This window comes from Scyliorhinus canicula, chromosome 2 (assembly GCF_902713615.1).
Source record: "Scyliorhinus canicula chromosome 2, sScyCan1.1, whole genome shotgun sequence".
Classification (NCBI taxonomy): Eukaryota; Metazoa; Chordata; class Chondrichthyes; order Carcharhiniformes; family Scyliorhinidae; genus Scyliorhinus; species Scyliorhinus canicula.
Window position 1 is genome coordinate 47,577,209 of NC_052147.1, and position 26,443 is coordinate 47,603,651.

The 26,443-nt window shown below is 50.5% G+C and overlaps 1 protein-coding gene across 1 annotated transcript in view; it reads right to left on the reverse strand.

Moving 5' to 3' along the window:
* The window catches only part of LOC119962244 (exocyst complex component 3-like protein 2), a 56,232-nt gene that overhangs the window by 16,837 nt on the left and 12,952 nt on the right, over window positions 1–26,443 (reverse strand). Inside the window, exons 3-5 of the mRNA XM_038790234.1 lie at window positions 25,085–25,165; window positions 22,811–22,911; window positions 12,257–12,461 (exon numbers count right to left, since the gene is read on the reverse strand). Of these exons, the coding sequence (XP_038646162.1) occupies window positions 12,257–12,461; window positions 22,811–22,911; window positions 25,085–25,165 (387 nt within the window). The remainder of the gene's footprint in view (window positions 1–12,256; window positions 12,462–22,810; window positions 22,912–25,084; window positions 25,166–26,443) is intronic.

Sequence of the window (26,443 nt, forward strand, 5' to 3'; positions counted from 1 at the left end):
TTAATGTCCTCTGCCCAACTAACTTCAGCTGCTTCATCAATTACCTTTTCTCCATCATAAATCCAGATTTGAAGATGTTCACTGATGACTGGACAGTGGACAGCACTTTCCCCAACTCCTCAGATACTGAAACAGTCCACGTCCAAATGTAGGAAGACGTGGATTATACTTAAGCTTGAACCGATAAGTGGCAAGTAACAGTTGCACAGCACAAGCGCCAGGATATGACCACCTCCAACAAGAGACAATCTGTCCATCGTCCCTTGACATTCAATGGCATTGCCATTGCTTAATCCCCACAATCAACATCCTGGGGTTGCCATTGACCAGAAATTTAACTGGCCTCGCCGCACAGCTGTGACTAAACGAGCAGTTCAGAGGCTGGGATGTCTGCATTACTAATACACCTTTGATTTTCCAAAGCCTGTCCACAATACACAGGCTCAAGTCAGAAGTATGATTGCTTGAATGAATGCAGCTCCAACAATGCTCAAGACGCTTGACACCACCCAGGACAAAACAACCTGCTTGACTGACATCCCATCCACCACCTTTAACATTCACTCCCTCTACTATCAACAGACAGTAGCAGCATTTTGTATCACCTGGAGGATGCTCTGAAGCAACTCACCAAGGCTCCTTTGACAACACATTCCAAACCAATGACCTCTACCACCTAGGAGCTGCATGGGAATACCACCATCTGCAAGTTCCCCTTCCAATCCACACACCATCATGACTTGGAACTATAATGATGATATTTCACTGATGCTGGATCAAAATCCTGGAGCCTCATCCCTAACAGCACTGTGGGTGTACCTACAGCACCTGGACTGCAACAGTTCAAGAAGGCGGTTCACCTTCTCAAGGGCAATTAATGATGGGTAATAAATGCTGGTCCAGCTAGCGATTAAAATTAATCCTGAAGCGCTCTTAAGTAACAACTTGTGTTGCCTGAATTGGATTAATTGAAAGGGGTTGCATGAAATTTTCAAATCTACATTAGACTGATTTGAATTTAGAAATAATTAGCTGTCATGCCCCTGTACAGTACTGAACCATTGAATGTAGATTGCCATCCACCTACTATTCATGGCAGCTTCCACAAAACTGGTGACATAAGGAGTAGGAGGAGGAGCAGGAGTAGGCCATCTGGCCCCTCGATCCTGCTCCGCCATTCAATAAGATCATGGCTGATCTTTTTGTGGACTCAGCACCACTTGCCCGCAATGCTCACCATAACCCTTAATTCCTTTGCAGTTCAAAATTCTATCTTTGCCTTAAAAACATCCAAGGATGTAGCATCAACTGCTTCATTGGGCAGGGAATTCCACAGATTCACAACCATTTGGGTGGAGGTTCCTCCTCAATTCAGTCCTAAATCTGCTCACCCTTATTTTGAAGCTATGCCCCCTAGTTCTAGTTGCACCCACCAGTGGAAACAAACTCCACGCTTCTGTATTATCTTTTCTGTTCATAATTTTCTTTGTTTCTATAAGATTCCCCCTCATTATTCTAAATTCCAATGAGTATAGTCCCAGTCTACGAAGTCTCTCCTCATAAGCTAATCCTCTCAACTCCAGAATCAACCTATTCAATCTCCTCCGCAAACCCTCCAGTGCCAATACATCCTTTCTCAAGTAAGGAGACCAAAACTGTACACAGTACTCTAGGTGTGGCCTCACCGGCACCCTATACAGCTGCAACTTAACCTCCCTGTTTTTAAACTCCACCCCTCGAGCAATGAAGGACAAAATTCCATTTGCCTTCTTAATCACCTGCTGCACCTACAAACTGACGTTTTGCAATTCATGCACAAGGACACCCAGGTCTCTCCGCACAACAACATGCTGCAATGTTTTGCCATTTAAATAATAGTCCATTTTGCTGTTATTCCTACCAAAATGGATGACCCTGTATTTACCAACATTTCCTTATTTTTAAAATGTATTTTATTACAAACATGTATCAAAACAGGTTACAGTGAACAAAACACCCCGGGAAACATGCTTCCCTATAATCAACTATACAGTCTGTACAGATTTTTCTTCTTTTTCACCACCCCCAATGACAAACAGCCACTCAAACATGGTCACAAACATCCCCCACCTTTCCGCAACCCCCCCTGAAGAGCCCCTTAACTGATACTTTATCTTCTCTAATCACAGGAAATTGTACCAAAAAGCCGTAATTGAACCCAGATTTGTTAATGATTTGTTAAAGATGAACAAGTTGCAATCCAGCTATTAATATCACATTAATATCTACCATGCATATGCCCACTCACTCAACCTATCCAAATCACGCTGAGATATCTCTGCATCCTCCTCACAGCTTGCCCCCCCCCCCCAACCACCTTTGTATCATCTGCAAATTTGGAGATAATACATTAATAATAATCGCTTATTGTCACAAGTAGGCTTCAATTAAGTTACTGTGAAAAGCCCCTAGTCACCATATTCCGCCGCCTGTTTGGGGAGGCCAGTACGGGAATTGAACCCATGCTACTGGTATTGTTCTGCATTTCAAACCAGCTGTTTAGCCCACTGTGCTAAACCAGCACCTAGCGTTTTAGTTCCATCGTCCAAATCATAATATATAATGTGGTTGGGGTCCCGGCACAGATCCCTGCGTTACCCCACTATTCAATGCCTGCCAATTGGAAAAAGACCCATTTATTTTAACACTTTTCTTCCTGTCTGCTAACCAGCTTTCTATCCATCTCAGGACACTACCTGCAATCCCATGTGCTTTACCTTTACATAGTAATCTGCTACGTGAAACCTGTCGAAAGCCTTCTAAAGTCTAAATAAACTATACCCACCGGTTCTCCCTGGTCAACTCCACTCGTTACATCTTCCAAGAATTCCAATAGATTTGTTGAGCATTATTTCCCTTTCGTAAATCCATGCTGACTTTGTCTGATTTCCAAATGCTGTGCTATGAAATCCTTGATAATGGACTCTAGCAACTCCCCTATTCACGACATTAGACTCGCTGGTCTATTGTTCCCTGTTTTCTCTCTATTTCCCTTTCTGAATAGCGGGGTTATATTAGCTACCCTCCAATCTGTAGGAACCATTCCAGAGTCTAAAGAATTTTGGAAAATGACCACCAATGGATCTACTATTTCCAGGGGCATTTCCTTAAGTACTCTGTGTTGAAGATTATTATTAATGTATTATCACTCTCAGGAGATTTATCTGCGTTCAATCTTATTAATTTCCCCAAAATGATTTCTCTATTAATACTGATTTCCTTCAGCTCTTCACTAAAACTTGTATTTCTCAGAACTTCCGGTACATTATTCACATCTTCCTTTGTGAAGGCAGAAGCAAAGGGCGCGATTCTCCGGACTCACGACGGTTCGGAGAATAGCGGGCGTCGGAAATTTTTACGGCGACGATGTTCCGACGCCCTCCCGCTATTCTCCGAACCCCGCAAATTGTCGGAGTCGCGTTTCCCGACAAACGCCTCCTTCCCGCCCCTGACACGACCAGAATCGCCACTGAGAGCCCCCCCGCTATTCACCGGCCCGGATGGGCCGAAGTCCCGACGTCATGGCGCCCTGTTTGGACGTCGTGAAACACACCTGCTTTTTAAATTCGTCAACCAGTCGGCCTGGCTGACGACTGCTTGGAGGAGGTCAGGGCACCACTCTGCGCACCGCTCAGCGCACCGTTCAGCGCACCGCTCGAGTCTGGCCACAACGGGGAAGGCATCCCTGGGAACGGGAGGGGGTCCAGAACGGGGGCAGTGGGGGAGACGGGGGAGGCAGTGGGGGAGACGGAGGATGCAGTGGGGGAGACGGAGGGGGCAGTGGGGGAGACGGAGGAGGCAGTGGGGGAGACGGAGGATGCAGTGGGGGAGACGGAGGGGGCAGTGGGGGAGACGGAGAAGGCAGTGGGGGAGACGGAGGAGGCAGTGGGGGAGACGGAGGAGGCAGTGGGGGAGACGGAGGAGGCAGTGGGGGAGACGGGGGAGGCAGTGGGGGAGACGGGGGAGGCAGTGGGGGAGACGGAGGAGGCAGTGGGGGAGACGGAGGGGGCAGTGGGGGAGACGGGGGAGGCAGTGGGGGGCGACGGAGGGGGGGGGGGTTAGGTAGAGAGTGAGCCGTCCAACCCCGTAACAAAATGTCTGCCAGCATGCCATGGTGTGCAGGTGACGAGGACACGGCCGCTGGTTCCCCTGTGGCTTCCGGCCACAGGCCACTGACGCACCCGTGAGGAGGCCATAGTTTACTGGCCGTTGGATGCAGAAAGTGACCAGGGGTTAGGCTGACCGCGTGTCAGCAGCGCGACCAGGCCACCGGGACACACTGGTATCCCATGGCTGGCGGCTGCCGAGGTGTCGACTAACGTCCGTCTAACATGTCCCGTTTCTCTGCCTCCTACCACCCTTCTGTAGGTTAGCACGATGCATGGGAACAGAACGGCTATGTTCTGCACAGTGGTTGGGGCCGCTCTACTGGATTTGGAGATGCAGCAGCATCCACACCCACAACCCGCAGTGGCTGCAGGGCCAGCTGCAGCAGCAGAGGGAAGGGCCGAGGAGTTGCCAGTCGTCGAGCAGCATGGGGGGGGGGGGGGGGGGGGGGGGAGGAGGAGGAGGAGGAGGAGGAGGAGGAGGAGGAGGAAGAGGAAGAGGAGAGAGTGAGGGTGCAGCCACGGCGACAGAGGCGACGACCAAAGCCGAGGGTGTACCGTGTCCGGGTCTCTTTCCTAACAATGCCGGACATCACCTGCAGGAGAAGACTCCGGCTGAGTAGGCAGACGGTGATACATATCTGCGAACTCCTGTCGCACCTCGCCCCACGTGGAACGGGGGGAGGACACGCGATCCCGGTAGCCATCAAGGTGACGGTCGCTCTGAACTTCTATGCTACCGGCTCCTTCCAGTCTCCGAGCGGGGACGTCTCCGGGATCTCCCAGTCATCGGTCCACAGGTGTATCCGGGATGTGACCGACGCCCTCTATGCCATCGCCGATCGCTACATCACCTTTCCCGAGGACCAAGCAAGTCAAGACTCACGAGCCCGTGGATTTGCCAGTGTGGCCGGGATACCGAGGGTTCAGGGGTCAATCGACTGTGTTCACGTCCCCATGCGCCCGCCTGCTGTGGACAAGGAAGTGTTCACAAACAGGAGGGGGACATACTCCATTAATGTCCAGGTGGTATGCGACCCCCACATGAGGTTCATGAACGTCTGTGCAAGGTTCCCAGGGAGTGTGCATGACTCCTACATACTAGCGCAGTCGTTCATCCCTGCGATGTTTGAGGGACGTCCGCCCCGGCTGAGGGGCTGGTTGCTAGGTGACAGGGGTTATCCGCTGAGGTCTTGGCTGATGACGCCTATACGGTTGCCTCAGACCAATGCGGAAACACGATACAACGAGGCCCATGCAGCAACCAGGGGTGTGGTGGAGCGCTGCCTTGGCCTCCTGAAGATGAGATTCAGGTGCCTGGACCGCTCCGGAGGGGCCCTGCAGTACCAGCCCGACAGGGTCGCTCGCATTGTAGTGGTCTGCTGTGCGCTGCACAACATCGCGATGCAGAGGGGAGATGACCTGTTGCAGGAGGCGGAGGGAGAAGCTAGTGGCAGTGGTGCCAGCACAGAGGAGGAGGAGGAGGAGGAGGAGGAGGAGGAGGAGGCTGGCGGGGTGGCGGGCGCAGAACGCAGACACGACCCAGGTGCTGGTGATGTCCAGGAGGCGGCACGACGGACCCGGCAAGGACGGCGGGCACGCGACGCCCTGGTGGCAGCACAGTTCACGCATCGCATGTGACGTCCCCGATGAACACCAAACCACCACCTGCATCGCTAGTCATGCAGAGGGTCACCACACAACTGCCACCACCACAACCCCCCCCCCCCCCCCCCCTCAGTGTACACTGCTCCACTTCGACATGACGCCTATCACTGGGTCCAGACGGTATGGCACAATATTGATGGCTGTGTCAGCGGGTGTGATCAGTGCCATGTGGAATGATGACAGCCCGCTCTGCGAAGAGCTGTGAGCTCAGAATCGTTAGAGAGAGTCTGACCCATGGCAATAGCTGAACCATCCACCTTGGTGGCCGCTGAGTTCGTCACTGACACTCCATCACGTGCCCGCGTGGGCTAGCTGTGGGAGGGGGGTAGGGGCAGGGGCTGCACACCCAGCACCGAAGTTTCACCACCCGTCACCCCCAGCGACACTCGGTCACCATCACGATTCCTGTGGCTGTGGAACAATCACACGGTATTACAAGTAAGGTGGAACAGTGCGTTTAATATTAACAATTATTTACAGGTGCCCTAGCCCCTACAACTAAACTGTGCCCTTCACCCGTGCCAACTTACTCAGTGTCTATCTTAGTTGCCTTACGGGCCCTACCACTACGTCTAAGTGATTCCCCAGATGATACAGCAGGAGTGGAGGAGGATTGCTGCGAATCGCCCCCCTCGACTCGTTTCTCCTTGGCCAAGCGTTTCCTGGGGCGACCCGGCCTTGATGGGCCAGGCTGCTCTGCGGGCGTCTCGGGTGACATTGTGCCACCCTGCTCTGCCTGCTGCCCACCCGATGCACCAGGGATGGGACGGGGGGAGGCCGAGAATTCCGGGACGTCCCGTGATGGAGTTAATGGGACGGGCCCCGAAACCTCCTCCTCCCTCGGGGAGCCCGGTGGCCCCCGGGCCTCACTTTGGGACAGAGGTGCGAGCAGGGAGGTTCCCCGTCGCACCACCGACACCTGGCGCTGCCAGTCCTGGAGGCCTGCAACGGTATCCACCAGGATCCGAAGGTTTGCAGAGACGGAGTCCAGGGAGTTAGACATTCCCGCCAGGGACTGTGCGATCTCAACCTGTGTGTGCACGACGCCATCCAGCACATGTGTCAGGCGGTTGATGGTCTCCGCGACTGACAGCTGGGACTGTGCCAGCGACTGCTGGGACTGTGCTATCGACTGCTGGGACTGTGCCATGGCGTGCTGCGACTGGCCAATGACCTGCTGAGACTCGGCCATGGCCCGCAGGGCGCCGGCAATGTCGTTTTGGCTCTGGCACATTGCTGCCTGTGAGAGGGCAACCCTGTCCAGGGCCGAGGATGACGCGTGCACATTAACCCCAACGTCTTGCATAACCTGACCCATTGCCTCCACCGCGGATGCCACCCGTGCGGTGTCGGACTGGGTCTCTGCCATGAGCGGCACCACTCCCTGCTCTTGGACGCGGTTCGACTCCTCTAACAGCGTCTGCAGAGTCTGGAAGGAAGCCCTCATCCCGTCATTGTTTCCCTGGGTTTCCTGAGGCATCGGCTGTGCGGGTGGGTTGATAAACTCCAGGAACTCAGAAAACGTCTGGGAGCCAGCTGCATCCTGGGCCTGGTCTGGCCTCCGCGAGTCCGGGCCCTCTGTTGCTCCGACCTCCACCTGCTGTACCTGCTCATCTGTGATGTGCCAACCAGACTGTGCCCCAGGAGACTCATCACTAAATAGGCCCGCCGGGGTGTGTATCTCTGGGATGATGGATGTGGTGGGAGAAAGCAGTGCCGCAAGCCCGACGCTCTCAATGCTTAGGGCCTCGTCCATGGTGTGGGGCTGCTCAGCGACAGGAGGGTTGTCCCTGGCCATTTGTGGTGGTGGTGGTGGACTTCGAACCCTCTGTGCGTCCTGGTCCGCAGATTGGGTTGGGGCGGATAGGGCTGCCCGCTGATCGGGCACCCTCTGTTGTGAGGCCCCGGGTGAGGTGGCGGCAGATTCCTGTCTCCGTCTGCAGCCAGACGGACCTGGTCGTTGGGCATCACGTCCTAGGGAAGAGAATGAGACGGGTTATTTCGATTTGCTCGGCAGGCCGCTGGACGGTCCCAGTGGGCAGGGTGTGTGAAGGGACAGAGGATGGGGGAGGTGTCCCAGTGGGCAGGGTGTGTGAAGGGACAGAGGATGGGGGAGGTGTCCCAGTGGGCAGGGTTTGTGAAGGGACAGAGGATGGGGGAGGGGGGGTGTTTGTCAGGGAGGGTTGTCTCACTTGCTGCAGTTCCGCCAACCTCGCATTGCGCGATATCGCGGGTGGCAGACCCCCCAACAAGGTCCAGTGCCCTCTGTTCAAAGGTGCTGAGGGGGTGCATGTTGGGCGAACCCCCTCCAGTCTTGTGCTGCTCACGGTGGTTATGACCGGCCTTGGCCTGCTGGGGGAGGGAACATAGGTAGATCATTACAAAACGGTAGGTATCAGCAGTCCGTTCAGATACTGGCACAGTTTGGGGGGGGCAAGTTGTCATCAGATGATTGCATCTCTCCTCGGGGCCAGAGCGCTGGGTCTGTGACAACTTTGTGAACCACCCTCAAATAACTCTGCCCCAATCCCTCCCCCCCCCCCCCCCCCCCCCCCCCCGGGCAGTTAAGGGGGAGGGATGGTTGTGACTAGGGGGCACCCTCATGGCACTTACCCTGGCAGACCTGGTGAGGTCGTGTAGCTTCTTTCGACATTGCTCTGCTGAGCGAGGGGTCTGCCCCACAGCACTGACGGCAGCAGCCACGTCACGCCAGGCCTGGCGTACCGTGCTGGCAGGTTGGCGATGCCCTCTCCACGGGCGGATGATGCCCCTCCTCTGCTCCACGGCATCGAGCAGCGCCTCGACGTCTGCATCTACAAAGCGAGGAGCAGCTCTCCTCGGCTCCGACATCCTGCCCGACAGATTCTGTGGTCGCCCGCGCCTTTTTACGGCGTCGGGCGGCGTCACATGGGCGGGTTCGTGTCGTCGTCGTGTTCCGTCGTCATCACGCACGTAATTGACGCGGCCGCGCTACTAGCCCATTTCCAGGAAGTGAATCCGTCGGGAAATGAAGCCTTCGCGACCGTCGTAAAACGGTCCCGATTTTTACGACGGTTTGCCGACTTTCCGCGGGTGCGGAGAATTTCGCCCTGTGTTCCTCAGCGACTTTTTTGTTCCCCATCATGAATTCCCCCGTTTCTGATAGTAAGTTAAGTCTCAGCTATGGCTCAATTGGCAGTGGAATCAAATCCCACGCGAGGAGCTTAAGCACAAACATAACAACACAAGGTCCACAGTATAACGTTTAAGGTAAAGAGCACATGATTCAATAAGTGTAAGCTCTAGAGGAAGACTAATGGGCATGATGGTATGCCCTCAAATTTCTACAGTCGCTCCAATTTATCCAACAAGTAACCAAACCCTGGAATGTTGAAATGGCAAATCTGCCAACTAAGTCCGTGTCATTGACCTAAATTTGAAAACACTTCACTCTTCCAACACTGTGAGCACAAATCAATCATCCAGTTCTATGTAGTAATACTTTATACAGTTGTAAAATTTGGGGAAAGAGTAAAATTAATTATTATGGGTTATATTATTTGCACAGTAAACTGTATTTGTATTTGTGTAGGTAGTCTATATATAATGTGTATGTTTGCAAAAGAAACGAGGAACTATTTTTCTATAACTATACAATTTAACATAATGTTGCACAGGAGAGTGAAGACTCATTGTATCTTTGAGGGATGTGTTCGTGAATGGGGAGGGGCAGTAAGGGTAATCGGATCACACATGTAATTCAATGGGAATTTTAAGGCACTACATTCTGTCCTTTTCTATAATATTTTACTTTCATATTATTATCAATAAAGCATTGGGCGAAATTCTCCCGCTCGCATCGCCGGTAACGGAGTTCCCAATAAGGCGGAGAATCCTGCGTCATGATGAAAATGTGATGGGCGTTTCTGATGCTGCTGACTCCCACTAGGAATCAAGGTTCACCAGACACTTAGCCACAAAGCCACAAAGCCACTTAGCAGCCCGGACACCATGGGCGAGATTCTCCGCTGGTGGGATTCTCCGTTTTACCGACGCCCGGGGGTTTCCCGACGGCGTGGGGCTGCCCCACAATGGGAAACCCTGGACAGGATTCTCCGACACTCCCCCCCCCCCCCCCCCCCCCCCCGAACGGTCGGAGAATCGCCGGGGGGGGGGTGCCGTGAATCCCGTCCCGCCGCTCCGATGCCGGCTGCCGAATTCTCCGCCGCCTGTTTTCTGGCGGGGACGGGGATCATGTCGCACCGGTTGGGGGCCGTTGGCAGTCCCCCCCCCCCCCCCAGCAATTCTCCGGGCCCCAATGGGCCGAGTGGCCGCCCGTTTTCAGTCGGTCCTGCCGACGTGAAATACACAAGGTCCATACCGGCGGGACCTGGCTCTGAGGCCGGCCTGCGGAGTCCTCGTGAGGCGCGGGAGGATCCAGCCCCGGTGGGGGTGCCCCCACGGTAGCCTGGCTCGCGATCGGGGCCCACTGATCTGTGGGCGGGCCTGTGCCGTGGGGGCACTCTTTCCCTCCGCGCCGGCTTCTGTAAAGGTCCGCCATGACCAGCGCGGAGAAGAAACCCCCTGCGCATGGGCAGGGATCACGCCAGCGGTTCTGCGCATGCACCAGAACACGCTGGCACTTCTGCGCATGCGCCAACTCGCGCCGGCTGGCAGAGGCCCTTAGGCATCGGTTGGCGCAGCGCCAACCACTCCAGCGCCGGCCTAGCCCCCGGAAGTGCGGAGGATTCCACAACTTCCAGACGGCCCGACGCCGGAGTGCATCACGCAACTCTTGGGTTCCGGTACAGCCCGGCCCCTATTGACCAGTCGGCATAATGGAGAATCCCGCTGGCGAGTCGGGGCAGAAATGTGGTGCGGCGAGGCGGAGAAATCAGCCCCATATTCTCCAGGCGTGCGTAATTTTCCAATCCTCTGGGCCGGGAATCACATGGGCGAGAATTACTACAGGTCCTGATAAACATGGCCCTGACGCGGTAACCAGGAGCTGTCAAAGCTAGGTGTTTATAAACATTGGTTCGGCCACTTTAGAGTTACTGAAACATCAAGGTAGATTAATGGAACAATGCCGACAGCTGGGGTGTGTGGAAGCTGTCAATCACAGCCTTGTAAAATCAAAATCAAAGAGAAATGAATGAATGGCTTGCAGATCAAAGATCTGAGGGGGGAAACCCACCTGACTGATTTTCTCTTTCCAGGAATTGACAGGTGTTGCTTCCTGTTTCTGAGCCAGCAGGTATATTGCCCAGGTAAGTGTTACAACAGTGATTTATTTTTCACTGTGTATGTCTGGACATCTCTTAAGCTTCCTCTCTCTCTTCTGGGGGGCTTCCTGACAGAGGTCTCTTTTCTAGGAGGGGGTTCTGTGGTTCGGGCTCTTTATTTAGGGGACCTCTGTGGGTGGGGGGAGGGGGGGGGGCTTGTTGGGTCACCCCAAGAGGGTGTGGCTTGGGTGGAGTGGGCCTGAATTGCGATGCAGGGAAGGTTGCCAGCTGTGGGACCTCACAAGCGCGGCCCCCCACTCAAAATGACGGCCCGATAGCGGGATTCCCTCGCAATCTGTGCCATGCATAAATTTGCATGGCTAAGGATTGGGAATTGCTTCCTAATTTCTGCTCCCAGCATGAACGCAAATCAGATGCAATCCAGCTCCGGTGGGAGAACAGTCTCCGACGTGGAGAATTCCGCCCAACGCTTCACAGCACCAGGCAACCGAGTTCAATTCTGGCCTGGGGTCTGGTCTGTGCGGAGTTTGCACGTCCTCCCTGTGTCTGCGTGGGTTTCCTCCGAATGCTCCAGTTTCCTCCCACAGTCCAAAGGCGTACAGGTTAGATGTACTGGCAACACTAAATTTCCCTTTAGTTTACCTGTGTGTGAGTGTGGCTATTCTTGATGTGGTGTAATGCCCCTGTGAATCCCTGGCGACACGTTAGAGATTTGTTGCAGGAATAATTAGCGACAGAAACATATGAAAGTCTTGCCTGGGCACTGTCAGGGTGCGGAAAGGTTGAGAGAGAGAGATTAATAAAACATGCGGTACATTAAGAAACAAAAATGTTGTCAAGGTTGCAAAGGACTTCCACTGATTGCATGTTGAGGAATTCAGTGGGATGACTATATGGAAATTCCACTGATGGAAATGAATAGTTACAATTTGACAAGTGGTGTTAGGGGAGGAAGGGGTGGCACGGGTGGATATTCTAACCTATTTCCTGCCACCAAAGAACTTATGTCACAGTTTTTTTACTGAATTGTATGTTACACTGTCCAAGATTTCCTCCTAGTGGTTTAATGTAAAATTGGCTGACATCAGATCTATTCGGACCAGTATTCGGTAATTGATGTATCCATTCCCTTTATAACAAAAATATTTTTTGAAAAGATACAATTTACAAGACAGCGCTTATGTAATTGATTTTCCAATTTAAAAAATTATACTGTACCTTGACATTGCAAAGGAGTTTTTCCAATAGTTGGTCACATATCTTGGTTTCTACCTCCGTAAGTTCTGCCAAACATTTTCTCATATCTTCAGTATTGTTGTCTACTATTGTTGTCACAAGACCTCTGAAGCTAACACAACTTAATATAACCTCCAAGCCTTTACTGCAAGGCATGTCCTTGGACCTCTCAATAAGTTCCAGAAAGCTTCAAGGGCAAAAAGTACAAAAAATATATTTATTTAATTTTGGGAGTTGCATACATACATAAAGCTGCATTGTGCAGGTAAAATATTGCTCCAGTTTTTTAAAGCATATCTTCACCCACACTATTTTACTCTCTGGGGAATAGTGGTAGACGGATTCCCGAGCTGACTATCAGCCGTTGAACCGGGTTATGAATCATTCCTTCCATGGCCAATAAGTCCTAGTGTTGGAATTGAACTCAGAGCTTCTGATCCAGAGATAGGAACGCTACCACTGCACCACAAGACTTACTCCAATGATAAATACATTTCAGGATTTTCCACTATAGTGGAAGAATCATGCCCATGTGTATGTTAATTCCTGTTAGCTGTCACCAGCAGGAGAGGGCCCAGCTCGCATCATAGGCCATGGTTCCCAATCTTTTTTACATCATGGCACAACTTTATACTGTAAACAATTTTGAGGCACACCTTCTATATTCCCCAACTAAACAGCACTCTAGCAAAAGCCTTTCATCTGTAAAATCTCTTAAAACATGTCAAGTCACCATTTACTGCAATTTTCAATACTTTAAGAAGTTTACAATGAAAGCCTTAACACCAGTTGCGCGTACGGTAAAACACTTGTTAGCACTGTTGCTTCGCAGTGGCCAGGGTCCCAGGTTCGAGACCCGGCTTGGGTCACTGTCTGTGCGGAGTCTGCACGTTCTCCCCGTGCCTGCGTGAGTTTCCTCCGGTGCTCCGTCTTCCTCCCACAAGTCCCGAAAGACATGTTGTTAGGTCATTTGGACATTCTGAATTCTCCCTCGGTGTACCTGAACAGGCACCGGAATGTGGCGACTAGGGGGTTTTCACAGTGACTTCATTGCAGTGTTAATGTAAGCCTACTTGTGACAATAAAGATTATTATTATTAAATACAATTGGCGCAATGTACCCGAATGGGAACAGAGTCCCATAACAAACACACATAGTCACATGTTTCCTGGCGCTTGGAGTTCTGAGAAACCCCATGCTATTGAACGGGACTCTGCTCCCAATCGGGTAGATTCGGGGCCTCAGCAGGGAACTCCCCGATCAGCTGCACTTAGACTCATTTCCTGCACTGTGGAGCTCTGCTCACCAGAATTCCACAGTGCAGGAGGAGATCAGGATGCTATTTAAAACTCTCAACCCCCTGACGTGACCCCCAAAGCCCCCCAAAGCCCCAACTCACCTATATGGGTGTCCTCAAGACCCCCACCCCAGCACACCCAGGCCTGATCCCCATCACAGGAAAAATGCCACCTTGCCACCCTTGGCACTGCCAGGCTGGCAACCAGGTGGCACTTAGATCCCCTGGGAGACCCTCACGATTGCCATTCCATCTGGTCCCTATTTGTGGAGACCAGCACTGATCGAGGCTCACCCAAGATGTCCATGGCAAAGGGGTTAGATCCAAACGCCTTAGTTAGATCGTGGGAGTGCATATTAGAGTGAGACTAGATGTCTCATTCTAATATGCTGATCTGCTAAAATGTGATCCTTCCACAATGGGCGGGATTCACATTGTGATGTCTCGGGAGGTTGCGTTAGATCTCGGGAGGCATGGTGAGCCGGGTAGATCCTGGAAGGGGGATCTCCTGCCATCTACTGGCTGTGCCGTGCTGCTTTTCAGGCGTATTGCAGCCGGTTGATCGCGCCAATATTTTAATTGAAAATGTACGCAGTTTAAAAGTGTTTCCTGTTAAATGATCCCGTAATTCTTGGGTTTTTTTTAAAGTCTGCTTTTTCATTGTGGAAGTTCATAAATGAAGGAAATAATGTGAACAACATTCTCCTGACAACATTAATGTGACACTTTAGCCTGCCTCTGTGAGCAGATTCTCGATCTGGGGAGGAACCGAGGACAGGGTAATTTGGGCATCTTGCTCCACTGACAGGTGCACCCTCGTTTTGTTTTTTACATAAGCCAGTGCTGCGAATGTCAACTCTCACAGGTAGGTTGTGGAAAACAGTAAGAGTACTGCTGTAGCGTGATCCAAAATAGATAGATATTCTTGTCCCACAAGCAACCAAAATGTGTCCAGAGGCATCTCTGCAATCTTCACTTGGCGTAGGTCCATTCTGAGCTCTGCAAATTCCTCTTGTTCTTTAAATGACAAAACGTCTTTGGTGATTCAAGAGTAAGTGCCCTAATGGATCACGTACCCAAAGTCTTCCAAACTCATGAAGGGTAAGAAGCATTCAAATTTCTCTGTAGTGTTTTAAGGTGTGTGGAGATGAGGTTGAGTATAGGTTTGCCAGCAGGATTTGCTGATGCCAGGTTGAACATCTCAAGTGACCCACTTGCCACTTTTTCCTGCCAAAGGGCCAGTTTTGATCCGAAACCCTGACGTTTATCTGTGGCAGTCAGAATGTTCTCATTTCCCCCACCTCCCCTGTATTTTAACATTCAGTTTATTCAGATGGCTGAATATATCCAAAAGATATGAAACCTTAGCACACTAAGAATCATCAGGTTAAATGTGTGGCAATTCATGCAGAGCCGAAAATGTTTTCAGCGCGTTTCGGAGCTCATCAACATGGGGACCTTTCCCGAGAGAGCCAGCACACTTCTGTTTAATTAAACCCTGGCATTCGGTTCCCATCTCTTCACACAAAATAATATCCAAGCACAATTTCCAAGGGCATGTCTTCCTGTAATTTTCACTATTTGGTCTAATACTGTGGTTAACTCAGAAGGCATAGTTTTGGCAAGAAGGGCTTCACCGTGCAGGATACAGTGGCTGACCGGGATGTCAGGATTCAGTTCTTTCACCTTACTCATGAATCCTTTGACTTATCCCATCATGGAAGCTGCTCCATTATTACAGATGTTATTTATTGTATTTAGTCCAGTTAAGATTGTTTCCCTCCAGATGGCATGATGGCGCTGTGGTTAGCACTGCTGCCTGCGGTGCTGAGGACCCAGATTCGATCCCGGCCCCGGGTCACTGTCTGTGTGGAGTTTGCACATTCTCCCAGTGCCTGCGTGGGTTTCACCCCCACAACCCAAAGATGTGCAGGTTAGCTGGATTGGCCTTGCTAAATTGCTCCTTCATTAGAAAAAAATAATTGGGTACTCTAAATTTAAAAAAAGAGATTGTTTCCCTCCTGATAAGCAGTTGTGACAGGAAAGATTTCATCGCCAGTTGCATGATCGTGCAATTCTTTGCAAGAGAAAAAATTCTCTTTGATAGATTCCCTATCAACATACCAGACATTGCTTAAGAACTGACAGTGTCTGCTAATATCTGTGTAGTCATCAATCTGCATGGCAAATGTTCCACTAATATCTCATTTTCCACAAAGCACTAGTTGAATATCATTTGCCACCATTTGACATTTCGCCACCATGCCATTTGCTTGTAAAATCAGAAATAGGAATTTTGTCAATTTCTTTGGCAGTATCAGTTCCCAAGATTACTCTCAGTTTTGCACGCTGGCAGAAGTAGGGTTTTGGCGATGGTGTGCAGCTTCTTCAATTTCGCTATGAGCCCAACCACCAGGTAACTCGCCTTCTGCGTATTATCTGAAACCCGCACACACTCCATCATATGTTGACTTCGCTTTAAGTTTTATTTTCTGAGACGCTTGTTTATTATTTTTTTTCCAATTAAGGAGCAATTTAGCGTGGCCAATTCACCTAACCTGCACATCTTTGGATTGTGGGTGTGAAACCCACGCAGACACTGGGAGAATGTCCCTTGCTGGAGAGTGAATGGCGTTTTGTATCGAAATGGCACCTCAACTTACTTGGTACAATTCCAACATTTGAGAGCTCCTCCCTGCAAATACGGCATTCTGGGACAGGGCAAGAGGCATCACCAGTCCACGAAAATCCAAAGGCCAAACAGCTGTCGCTGTACTGTCTGCATGAACCTCGCTTTTTTCCCCTGAGATTCTGTTCTTTCAGTTACATCAGAATCAGAGTGGGATTCTTTGCTTCTTTTCAAGAACTTACCACACGACACAATAAATGACCTAAAGCATCTACTTACAAGCACAATTTCAGCTCTTTGGCCATGCCAGGCTGAGCACTACTGCTCCAAAGGTATATCTTTGCCCCAACCCCACACATTCAACCTTCGGTTGCCTTCTTGGATCTTTGAGACTTCAGTTGGGACCTCTTCCACCAAGAGGGCTTCCCCTGAGTCCACCTCAGTGCCAGTCTGCTCCTTGAAGCCATTTCTCTAATTGGAGCCTGATTCTCCTTTTCTTAACTGTATTAGTTCCTGTTTCTTACCTCTGTCTTCTTCCCTTACTGGGAAGGTTGTTTTTTTTTTCACTTCTCCCTGATTTCCCTTTTCTTTTTAACCTCTCCTTGTCTCCCTCACTTCTCCCAGTGTTTTTGCACCTTTTTCATGTCTTGCGCAAGCGCAAGATAAGATTTAAAATTATTAAAATCAATGTAAATACACTTTATGGAGCAGATGGGAGCTGTGGACCCCTGGAGGTTCGCCCACCCGGGGGAGAAAGAATTCTCCTTCTTCTCCCCAGTACACAACGTGTTCTCCAGAATTGACTTCTTTCTGGTGGGGAAAACGGTGCTTCCAGGGATAGACAAGGTGGAATACTCCGCAATTGTGATATCAGACCACGCCCCACACTACATGGACGTGCGGCTGGAGACGGGAAGGGCCCAGCGCCCCACATGGAGGTTGGACGGTGCCTTACTAGCTGACAAGGCCTTCAGCGAAAGGATAGCGCGGGCCATAGCGGAGTACACAGAGAACAACCAAAACGGGGAGGTATCATCCTCCACGTTCTGGGAAGCGCTTAAGGCCGTAATAAGAGGGGAAATCATTGCCTTCAAAGCGCAAAGAGATAGGGAGGAAAGGGTGGCTGGGCAGAAGCTGGTCGACTCCATACTGGAGGTAGACCGTAAATACTCCGAGGCCCCGACCGTAGAGCTCCTGGCTGAGAGAAAAGAACTACAAAGGAACTTTGACCTGCTCTCCACCAGGAAAGCAGTGCACCAACTCCGCCAGGCACGCGGGACCCTGTACGAACACGGAGACAAAGCCAGCCGCCTGTTGGCACACCAGCTGAGAAAGCAGGCAGCCACCAGAGAAATTGGGCAAATCAGGGGTACCAGAGGCATGTTGGAAACAGAACCAGAGAGGATTAACAAAACCTTCAAGGCCTTCTACCAAGAGCTGTACACCTCAGAGCCCCCAACGGGGAAGGCTGGGATGAACCGGTTCCTTGATGGACTGGTCATACCAGTCGTGGGAGAGGGAAGGAAACGGGACCTGGAAGCACCACTAGCACTGGGAGAGATCATGGACAGTATCAGCTCCATGCAGACGGGGAAGGCGCCGGGACCGGACGGATTCCCGGCGGACTTCTACAAAAAATTTGCGACAGCGCTGGCCCCGCACCTGCGGGAGATGTTCACAGACTCGCTAGCTAGGGGCACACTGCCACCCACGTTAGCACAGGCCTCAATCTCGCTGATACCTAAGAAAGACAAAGACCCAACGGAATGTGGGTCATACAGACCCATATCTCTGCTGAACGCAGACGCCAAAATACTGGCCAAAATCCTAGCCAAAAGGCTAGAAGACTGTGTACCTGAGGTGGTCACAGAGGACCAGACGGGCTTCGTCAAAGGTAGACAGCTCACCTCGAACATCAGGCGCCTGCTGAACGTGATAATGACCCCCTCCGGGGAGAGAACACAAGAGGTGATTGTCTCCCTGGACGCAGAAAAGGCCTTCGACAGAGTCGAATGGAAATACCTCATAGAGGTACTGGAGCGGTTCGGGCTTGGAACAGGGTTCACTGCGTGGGTAAAACTCCTATACAACGCCCCCATGGCAAGTGTACGGACCAACAATACCAACTCCCAATACTTCCAGCTGCACAGGGGCACCAGACAAGGATGCCCACTGTCCCCACTGCTGTTCGCACTAGCAATCGAACCGCTAGCAATTGCGCTCAGGGCAGCAAAAAATTGGAGGGGGATCCGAAGGGGAGGCAGAGAGCACAGAGTCTCACTCTATGCAGACGATCTGCTCCTCTACATCTCGGACCCACAAAGCAGCATGGACGGAATCATCGCGCTCCTGAAAGAGTTTGGAGCCTTCTCGGGCTACAAACTCAACATGAGCAAAAGCGAGATCTTCCCAGTACACCAGCAAGGGGGGGGGGGGGGGGGGGGGGGGGGGGGGGGGGGGGGGGGGGCAGCACTAAAGGGGCTGCCGTTACAACAAGCCCGACATAAATTCCGCTACCTGGGGATCCAAATAGCCCATGACTGGAAAGGGATCCACAAATGGAACCTCACCAGCCTGGCGGAGGAAGTAAAAAAGGACCTGCAAAGATGGAACACACTCCCACTCTCCCTCGCAGGAAGAGTCCAGACGATCAAAATGAACGTATTGCCCAGGTTCCTCTTCCTGTTTAGATCCATTCCGATCTACATCCCCAGGGCCTTCTTCATAGCGCTGGACAAACTTATCATGGCGTTCGTATGGGGGGGTAAAAATGCTAGGATCCCAAAGAAGGTCCTACAGAAAACAAAATCCAGGGGGGGGCTAGCCCTCCCGAATCTACAATTCTACCACTGGGCGGCAACAGCCGAGCGAGTAAGGGGATGGATCCAGGAGCCAGAAGCCGAGTGGGTGCGTGCGGAGGAGGCCTCCTGCATGGGGACCTCCCTCCGGGCCCTCGCCACGGCAGCACTCCCATCCCCACCCAAAAAACACTCCAGCAGCCCAGTGGTGACAGCCACCCTCCAATCCTGGAACCAACTGCTGCAGCAATTTGGCCTGAACAAAATGTCGGACAAGGCTCCCATCTGCAGCAACCATAGGTTCAAACCAGCACTGACTGACGCCACCTTCAAAAGGTGGAGACAGGACGGGGGGACACTGACAGTCAGGGACCTATACACGGACGACAGGATCGCAACACTGGACGAACTGACAGAGAAATTTCAGCTAGCTGGGGGGAACGAGCTACGGTACCTGCAGCTCAAAAACTTCCTACGAAAGGAGACAAGGACGTACCCACGACCGCCACGACAGACACTACTGGAAGACCTACTGGACGCAAGTATCCTAAAGAAAGGGAACTGTAGTGACATGTATGGCCGACTGGTAGATAGGGACGACACCGTACTGGACGCAACAAGAAGGAAATGGGAGGACGACCTGGGGATGGAAATAGGGTGGGGACTCTGGAGCGAAGCACTGCATAGGGTCAACTCCACCTCCACGTGCGCAAGGCTCAGCCTGACGCAACTAAAAGTGGTACATAGAGCCCACTTAACGAGAAACCGTATGAGTAGGTTCTTCCCGGAGGTGGAGGACAGATGTGAGCGGTGCCAAAGAGGCCCGGCCAACCACGCCCACATGTTCTGGTCTTGCCCCAGACTTGTGGAGTACTGGACAGCCTTCTTCGAGGCTATGTCCAAAGTGGTGGGGGTGAGGGTGGAGCCATGCCCGATAGTGGCGGTCTTCGGGGTTTCAGACCAGCCAGATCTATTCCTGGGGAGGAGGGCGGACGCCCTTGCCTTTGCCTCCCTGATCGCCCGCCGTAGAATCCTGTTTGGCTGGCGGTCAGCAGCACCGCCCAGAGCTGCAGACTGGCTGTCCGACCTCTCGGATTCTCTCCAAATGGAGAAAATCAAATTCGCCATCCGAGGGTCGGACGACGGCTTCCACAGAACGTGGGAGCCATTCATGCAATTGTTCCGGGACCTGTTTGTGGCCAACGTACAAGAGGAAGAATAGTCGGGGGAAGGTAGCCGGCGGGGAGGGGGGGGGCTACGGGCTCGTTACGGGGGTTTGATGGCTAGCTAAGGCCCAAAACCAAACTAAATAAATGCCAATAAACATGTTGGGGAATGTAAAATATGTATGCCGGCAAAGAGGGGGAGGCCACAGTTATTACTACGAAGATGCTCACCTGTAAATATATATGTTAATTTTTGCGTGTTTTTTTTTCTCTCTCTAACAATTTGTAATTTGTTCAATATAAAACATGAAAACTGAATAAAAAACATTTATTAAAAAAAAATCAATGTAAATAAACTAAATTTAGTCTTTGTTTCCAACACATTCGATTCCCAAAGAACATAGGGGGTGGGATTCTCCGACCCCCCGCCAAACTAATTACCTCAGCCACTGATGTTGAGCAGTAGTAATGTTTTGCCCCTATTGGTTAGGCTGTCTGAATCTCAAAAAACTATCAGAAAGATTTCAATGAAATTTAGTGCACAGATAAGGGGATGGATTCTCCGTTTCAGCGAATAAGTGTTGACACCAATGGCGTGTGTGTGGTCTTTTACGACCAAACTTTCTGTGTGAAATCCTCACCAATTCCGGGGCTTTTGAGGGACTAGCAGCGGTGCCGGGTGAAACTCCCGACTATTGTGCCGTAAACGGCTGGGGAATGGCCGGGTCCCTGACCGCGCATGTGCATGGCTGATGACCTGCAACGGTCGCGCGGTACAGCATGGCTCTGGCCATGCACGGACCTGACCCGCCATCCACAACCCCACAGCCCACAGCACACCCCCTGGCCACACCCCACCAGCACACCCAGCCCTCATGAAGTCGCCCGGCCAACGTCACGGATCCCGGCCGAGTGGGCGCCGCTGGACACAGTCCGCAGCCGCCATCCCGGGTCTCCGACCACTGAGACCACACGTGCCCACGCCATGGGGAACTCGGCCCATCGAGGGCAGAGCATCGCGGGACGGCCGGCCTATGATGCACCAACACCGTTGCATCACGCCATTTCTGAGGGATGGAGCACGGCTGACCGGCATCAAACCGCCACCAGCCCATTTGGACATCAGAGTCGATTTTCCACCCGATCGCCGATTACAATATCGGCGCGGGCTACGGAGAATCCCGCCCAAGATTTGGCCCAAGGAAGAACTGATTATATTTTGGCAAATATCCAAATCCTGACTATTTTAACGGATTCATTAACATTGGGAGACAGGGTGGACTGATCTTTATTTTAGACTGCTGTAGTTTGTTTTATTTAGAATGTTGCTGATTGTCTCAGTTGCTGTGATGGAATTAATAATAATAATAATGATCTTTATTAGTGTGACAAGTAGGCTTACATTAACACTGCAATGAAGTTACTGTGAAAATCCGCTAGTCACCACACTATGGTGCCTGTTCGGGTACAATGGCCAAATCACCTAACAAGCATGTCTTTCAGGATTTGTGGGAGAAAACCGGAGCACCCGGAGGAAACCCACGCAGACACGGGAGAACGTGCAGACTCTGCACAGTCAGTGAGCCAAGCCGGGAATTGAACCCAGGTCCTTGGCGCTGTGAAGCAACAGTGCTAAGCACTGTGAAAATCTGAGTTTTCACAGCAAGTTGTTGGATGCGAATTGGCTTGAACCTTCCTCAGTGAGATGCAAACACCTAATAAAAATATTTATTTTTCTCCAGCTCTGTAGTTACCGAGCCCCAAGGAAGCTATGTGCAATTGTTATAACAATGAGTTCACACAGTGTGGAGGACACATGTGCTTTACTCCATGACTTTTACACTTGTTATTTTATGTATTATCTGTGAAAAATTCCAGTTTAAATGAATCAATATTACTCAATATGATATGACATAATTGTGTGTATCGCCATTGCACATTCTGCATTATTTTAAATAGATTTTTGTAGGGCGGTACGATGGCGCAGTGGTTAGCACAGCTGCCTCACGCTGCTGTGGACCTGGGTTCGATCCCGGTCCCGGGTCACTGTCCGTGTGGAGTTTGCACATTTTCCTTGTGTCTGTGTGGGTCTCACCCCCACAACCCAAAGATATGCAGGGTAGGTGGATTGGCCATGCTAAATTGCCCCTGAATTGAAAAAATTTATTAAAAAAAATAGATTTTTGCATGCTCATGGAGGGGATTACTGGAATACTTTCTGTATGACTCTGAATCCTGGCGATTCTGATGATTCTGCATCATGCTGTATCTGACCCGACACTGCTCCTGTGTGATTTAGAATCAAACGGGATGTAGCCTGTGATTAATTTAATGTTGCCTCATAATTTCAGCACTGTGCCAAAAAACCAGATTCAATTCATGCACTTAAGTTGTGCACTTAGTTAAAACATTTTCAATTCTGTTAGCAACAAAGGCTGTAATTTTTTTTTGTCATTCATGGGTCGTGAGCATTAGCACTTATTGCCCATCTCAGTTGCCCTTGGAAAGGTGACGGTGAGCTGCCTTCTTGAGTGGCTACAGTCAGAATTGTATTTATATTCTGAACAATTTGATAAGTAGTTATAGTTTTGAAGAATGATAGAAGTCATCTGCAACAATATTTTCAGATACAGCAATGGTCTCACCTCTCTAAGATGCCAAGAAGTTGAACAGCACAAAAGTTTTGTATCCTCCCTCTTATAGTTTCACTGACCAGTTGACCATCCTCTATGGAATCCAACATTATCTGTAAATGCAACAAAACAAGGCTTGGAAGAGCAAAAACATACTTGAAGAAACATATTTTACAACTGGTTATCCGGTATATTGATGAATGCAACAATTAAAAGTAGCTGAGAATAAATTATCTTGAATGGATGTTTCAAAAACCAATAATGCAGTATGTCTATATTTGTTTTAAATGCTTTGGGTTTTCCTGCTTGTCCAATACGGAAGTTAAGTAGTCACTGCAAGGTGTTCACCAAGAAGTTACTCATCTAATTCAAGTTTATGAAAATCATAGGGGTAGATTTTGGATGCAGAGTCAGCAGATACACTGAAATTTAGGGCAGAACCTGGGTCCATCACAATTCCACTCACAACAGAACATTCCGATTTCTGGGGAAAGACCCATCTTTTACCCATACCCTGACAGCAGTTTGAGGTTTTATGTTGAGTGGGTCTCATCCAGGAATCCTGCCCAATGTGCCTTTGATATGGTCAGTGGTATTTATAGCTGTAGAAAGCATGCATAAAAGATCATTTTTAGGCCAGTCAATCCCTGGTTCAGAGCCTACCAATGAGGGGCAAAAAGTGGTCAATCAATTGTCCTGTTGAAAACCCTTTCAGCGAGACAGGCTGCTGGTCTGATACTACATTCAGCAGTTCTGAAATTTCATTAATAATGCAATTTCTCATGTAAGCATATGCCATCAAATGTTAATGACCCCTATCCTTAGGATTTGGAGGAGTCAAAGCAATGGGCAGGAGTTCCACTCCACAAGACAGCTGGTGATGCAATGGAACTGTCACAAATACTACCCGAGAATACTTAGCCTGTATGGAACTATACATGTTTTTGCAGGGGTTCAATATTTTCACGTGGTAGGACAGTATTTGATGTATAGGTGCTTGGAGCAGTTGATCCCGGTTGCCCCCCCAGTGCCTCACCCCACCCTCCCCTGTGGGTGGTCTCCCAGCCGAGGGTCCCCCCCCCCCCCCCCAACACCGAGCACTGGGGTGTCAATATATGCCCTATGAGCATAAATGGCTCCTCACCTCCTTGGCAACTTACAGACGTCCTTCTGCAAAGTTCACGTTTTTCAAAAGGGGTACTAATTGGCGCCAGCGTGACCACTTGCTGGGGAGGCCGCTGAATGACGGGAGCCTGTTGGATATGGGGTGGCTCCCATTAATTGTATAGAAATTGGGCAAAGTGGTGATAATTGGTTTCTCGCCACGCTACAGCGAGATCCCGATTCTGCCTACAGCAGCGGGCCGGCTGCATCGCAAACTGTTTGCCGCCTGGCGCAGATCTCGTTTTTTGCCTCTCCCACTATTCACCAGCCTCATTTCGCTTGAGGGAGTGCGTAACGAGGCCGGAGAATCGTGCCCTAAGTACCAATGTCGGGACTGAATCGTGGGTGTTCTACGGCCCAGATAGCGGCGCTGATCCTGGAGAAATTCAGTTCATGCTAATGGACCAGCACCGGCACCACGTAGAACTAGTGATTCTAACTGATGCTGGCATCGGATTTGCTGCCGTTGGGATTGGCATAGCGACCCTGACAAGATGGAGCTGCATATAAGCACCCAGTCCCCACACACGCTCATTAATGCCAAGAAGATGCCACCCGGAAAAGCGGCCCCGAGATTGGTAGATACAGGGCCGGAGATACTGCTGAATGCCATGGAAGAAGTCTCTTCGCATCCCACACTGCACCACATGCCCACACCTACGCCACCTGGCATGGCTCGGTGCCCTGCATATACATGCCACTGGCTGCAGAGCCCCTGTGTTGGTCACGTCTGAGTGTGTCCCCCCCCCCCCCCCAGGAGAAGATGGCTCACAGCTGCAGGGAGAGAGAGAGAAGACCAACCAGAGGGAGCCCATTGGACTGCAGCCCCTTACCGTCGCAGTGTCGACTAGCTCGATTGCAACTCACCACCCACTGTCCCTTCACCCCTCCCCACAATGCACACTCTGTCCTTGCGGGCATTTTCTCCTGAGGCAGGAGAGCCAAGCCTGGAATTTTCTCAACTCTCGCAACCAGCCTCGAAAGTGAAAATCCGGACCTCAGTATCCATTTAGTTAGAATTAGCATCAAATTACTATTTAAATGGCTATAAAAAAGGTGAAAATTATTCAATGACATTTCTTGATGGACACACTTACTGTGCATAATTGAATAACTATTTACCTGTTTAATATCAACTGGCAGTTGTGGCCATGGGACATTTTCCATCTTAAGTCTTCTTGTTAGCCTTACATTGATTTGTGACTGAAAATAAATAATTGCTCATGTCAGCCGCACTAAAATTTAAAAGGTCAGAATTTGAAACAGTTATTTTTATACTTAGGTTCTTAAATACATTCAGCAAACTTCAATCATATTTCACCTCATATTCAGAAACCAGTGAGAAACGATAGTGGCAAAAATGGTAAAGAAAAAAGTCTTTGGCGGTTTCAAAGAAACTGACCAAATGCCGAAAGTGTTCTTTCATTTAACACAAATGTACCAAGAACAAAGAGCCTGCAACCAAGATGATTATTTACAGCTTTGAGCCCGAAGCCAGGATTTCCACCACAGCCCAAATCTACAGCATTGGAGCAGTTTGGGTGACATCTGATTGACCCACCATTCATCCCCAATCCTTGGTCACAGTGAGGTTCTCAGGATTAAGTTTCCTCAGTGGGTCCCCAGTGATACTCTACGTGAAATAAAGTCATCATAGTCCCAGATGACCATAAGTTGCTTTCCGTTTGGGGTGGGGGGGGGGAGAGAGAACTGATTGGTGGTGCTTTAACCTGAGGATCACCACACCTCAGGCGAGAGGCAAGGTTGAGAAGTTGCGCCTTCATGAATAACCTCAGCCGGTAGGGGAATTGAACCCACGCTGTTAGCCTCGGTCCACAACATGAACCAACTGTCCAACGAATGCATGGAAGCATTCGCTGCTGGGTAAGAAGGGCCAATGGGAATGGAATGTTACAGCAAGCTTGTGATGTCTGCAGTTCCTTGACAGCCCAATTAGCATTGACCAAGTTTTGAATCTAGCCACTAAAGACCTAACATTGCTCCCCTTAGAATGTTCCTCTCAATCCACTTTCCAGCAATAAAATGGCTGTTGTGTTACAAAACTCCTTACTTTCCATGATCTATTGCCTAATCACGCTAGGTGTCTGTTCACCACTGTGTTCTTGGCACCAGCATTAGACCATAAGACATAGGAGCAGAATTAAGCAACTGGGCCCATCAGGTCTGCTCCGCCATTCAAGCATGGCTGATATTTTTCTCATCCCCATTCTCCTGCCCCATAACCCCTGATCCTCTTATTGATCAAAAACCTATCTATCTCTGTCTTAAAGACACTCAGTGATTTGGCCTCCACATCCTTCTGCGGCAAAGAGTTCCACAGATTCACCACCCTCTGGCTGAAGAAATTCCTCCTCATCTCTGTTTTAAAGGATCGTCCCTTTAGTCTGAGATTGTGTCCTCTGTTTCTAGTTTTTCCTACAAGTGGAAACATCCTCTCCACGTCCACTCTATCCAGGCCAC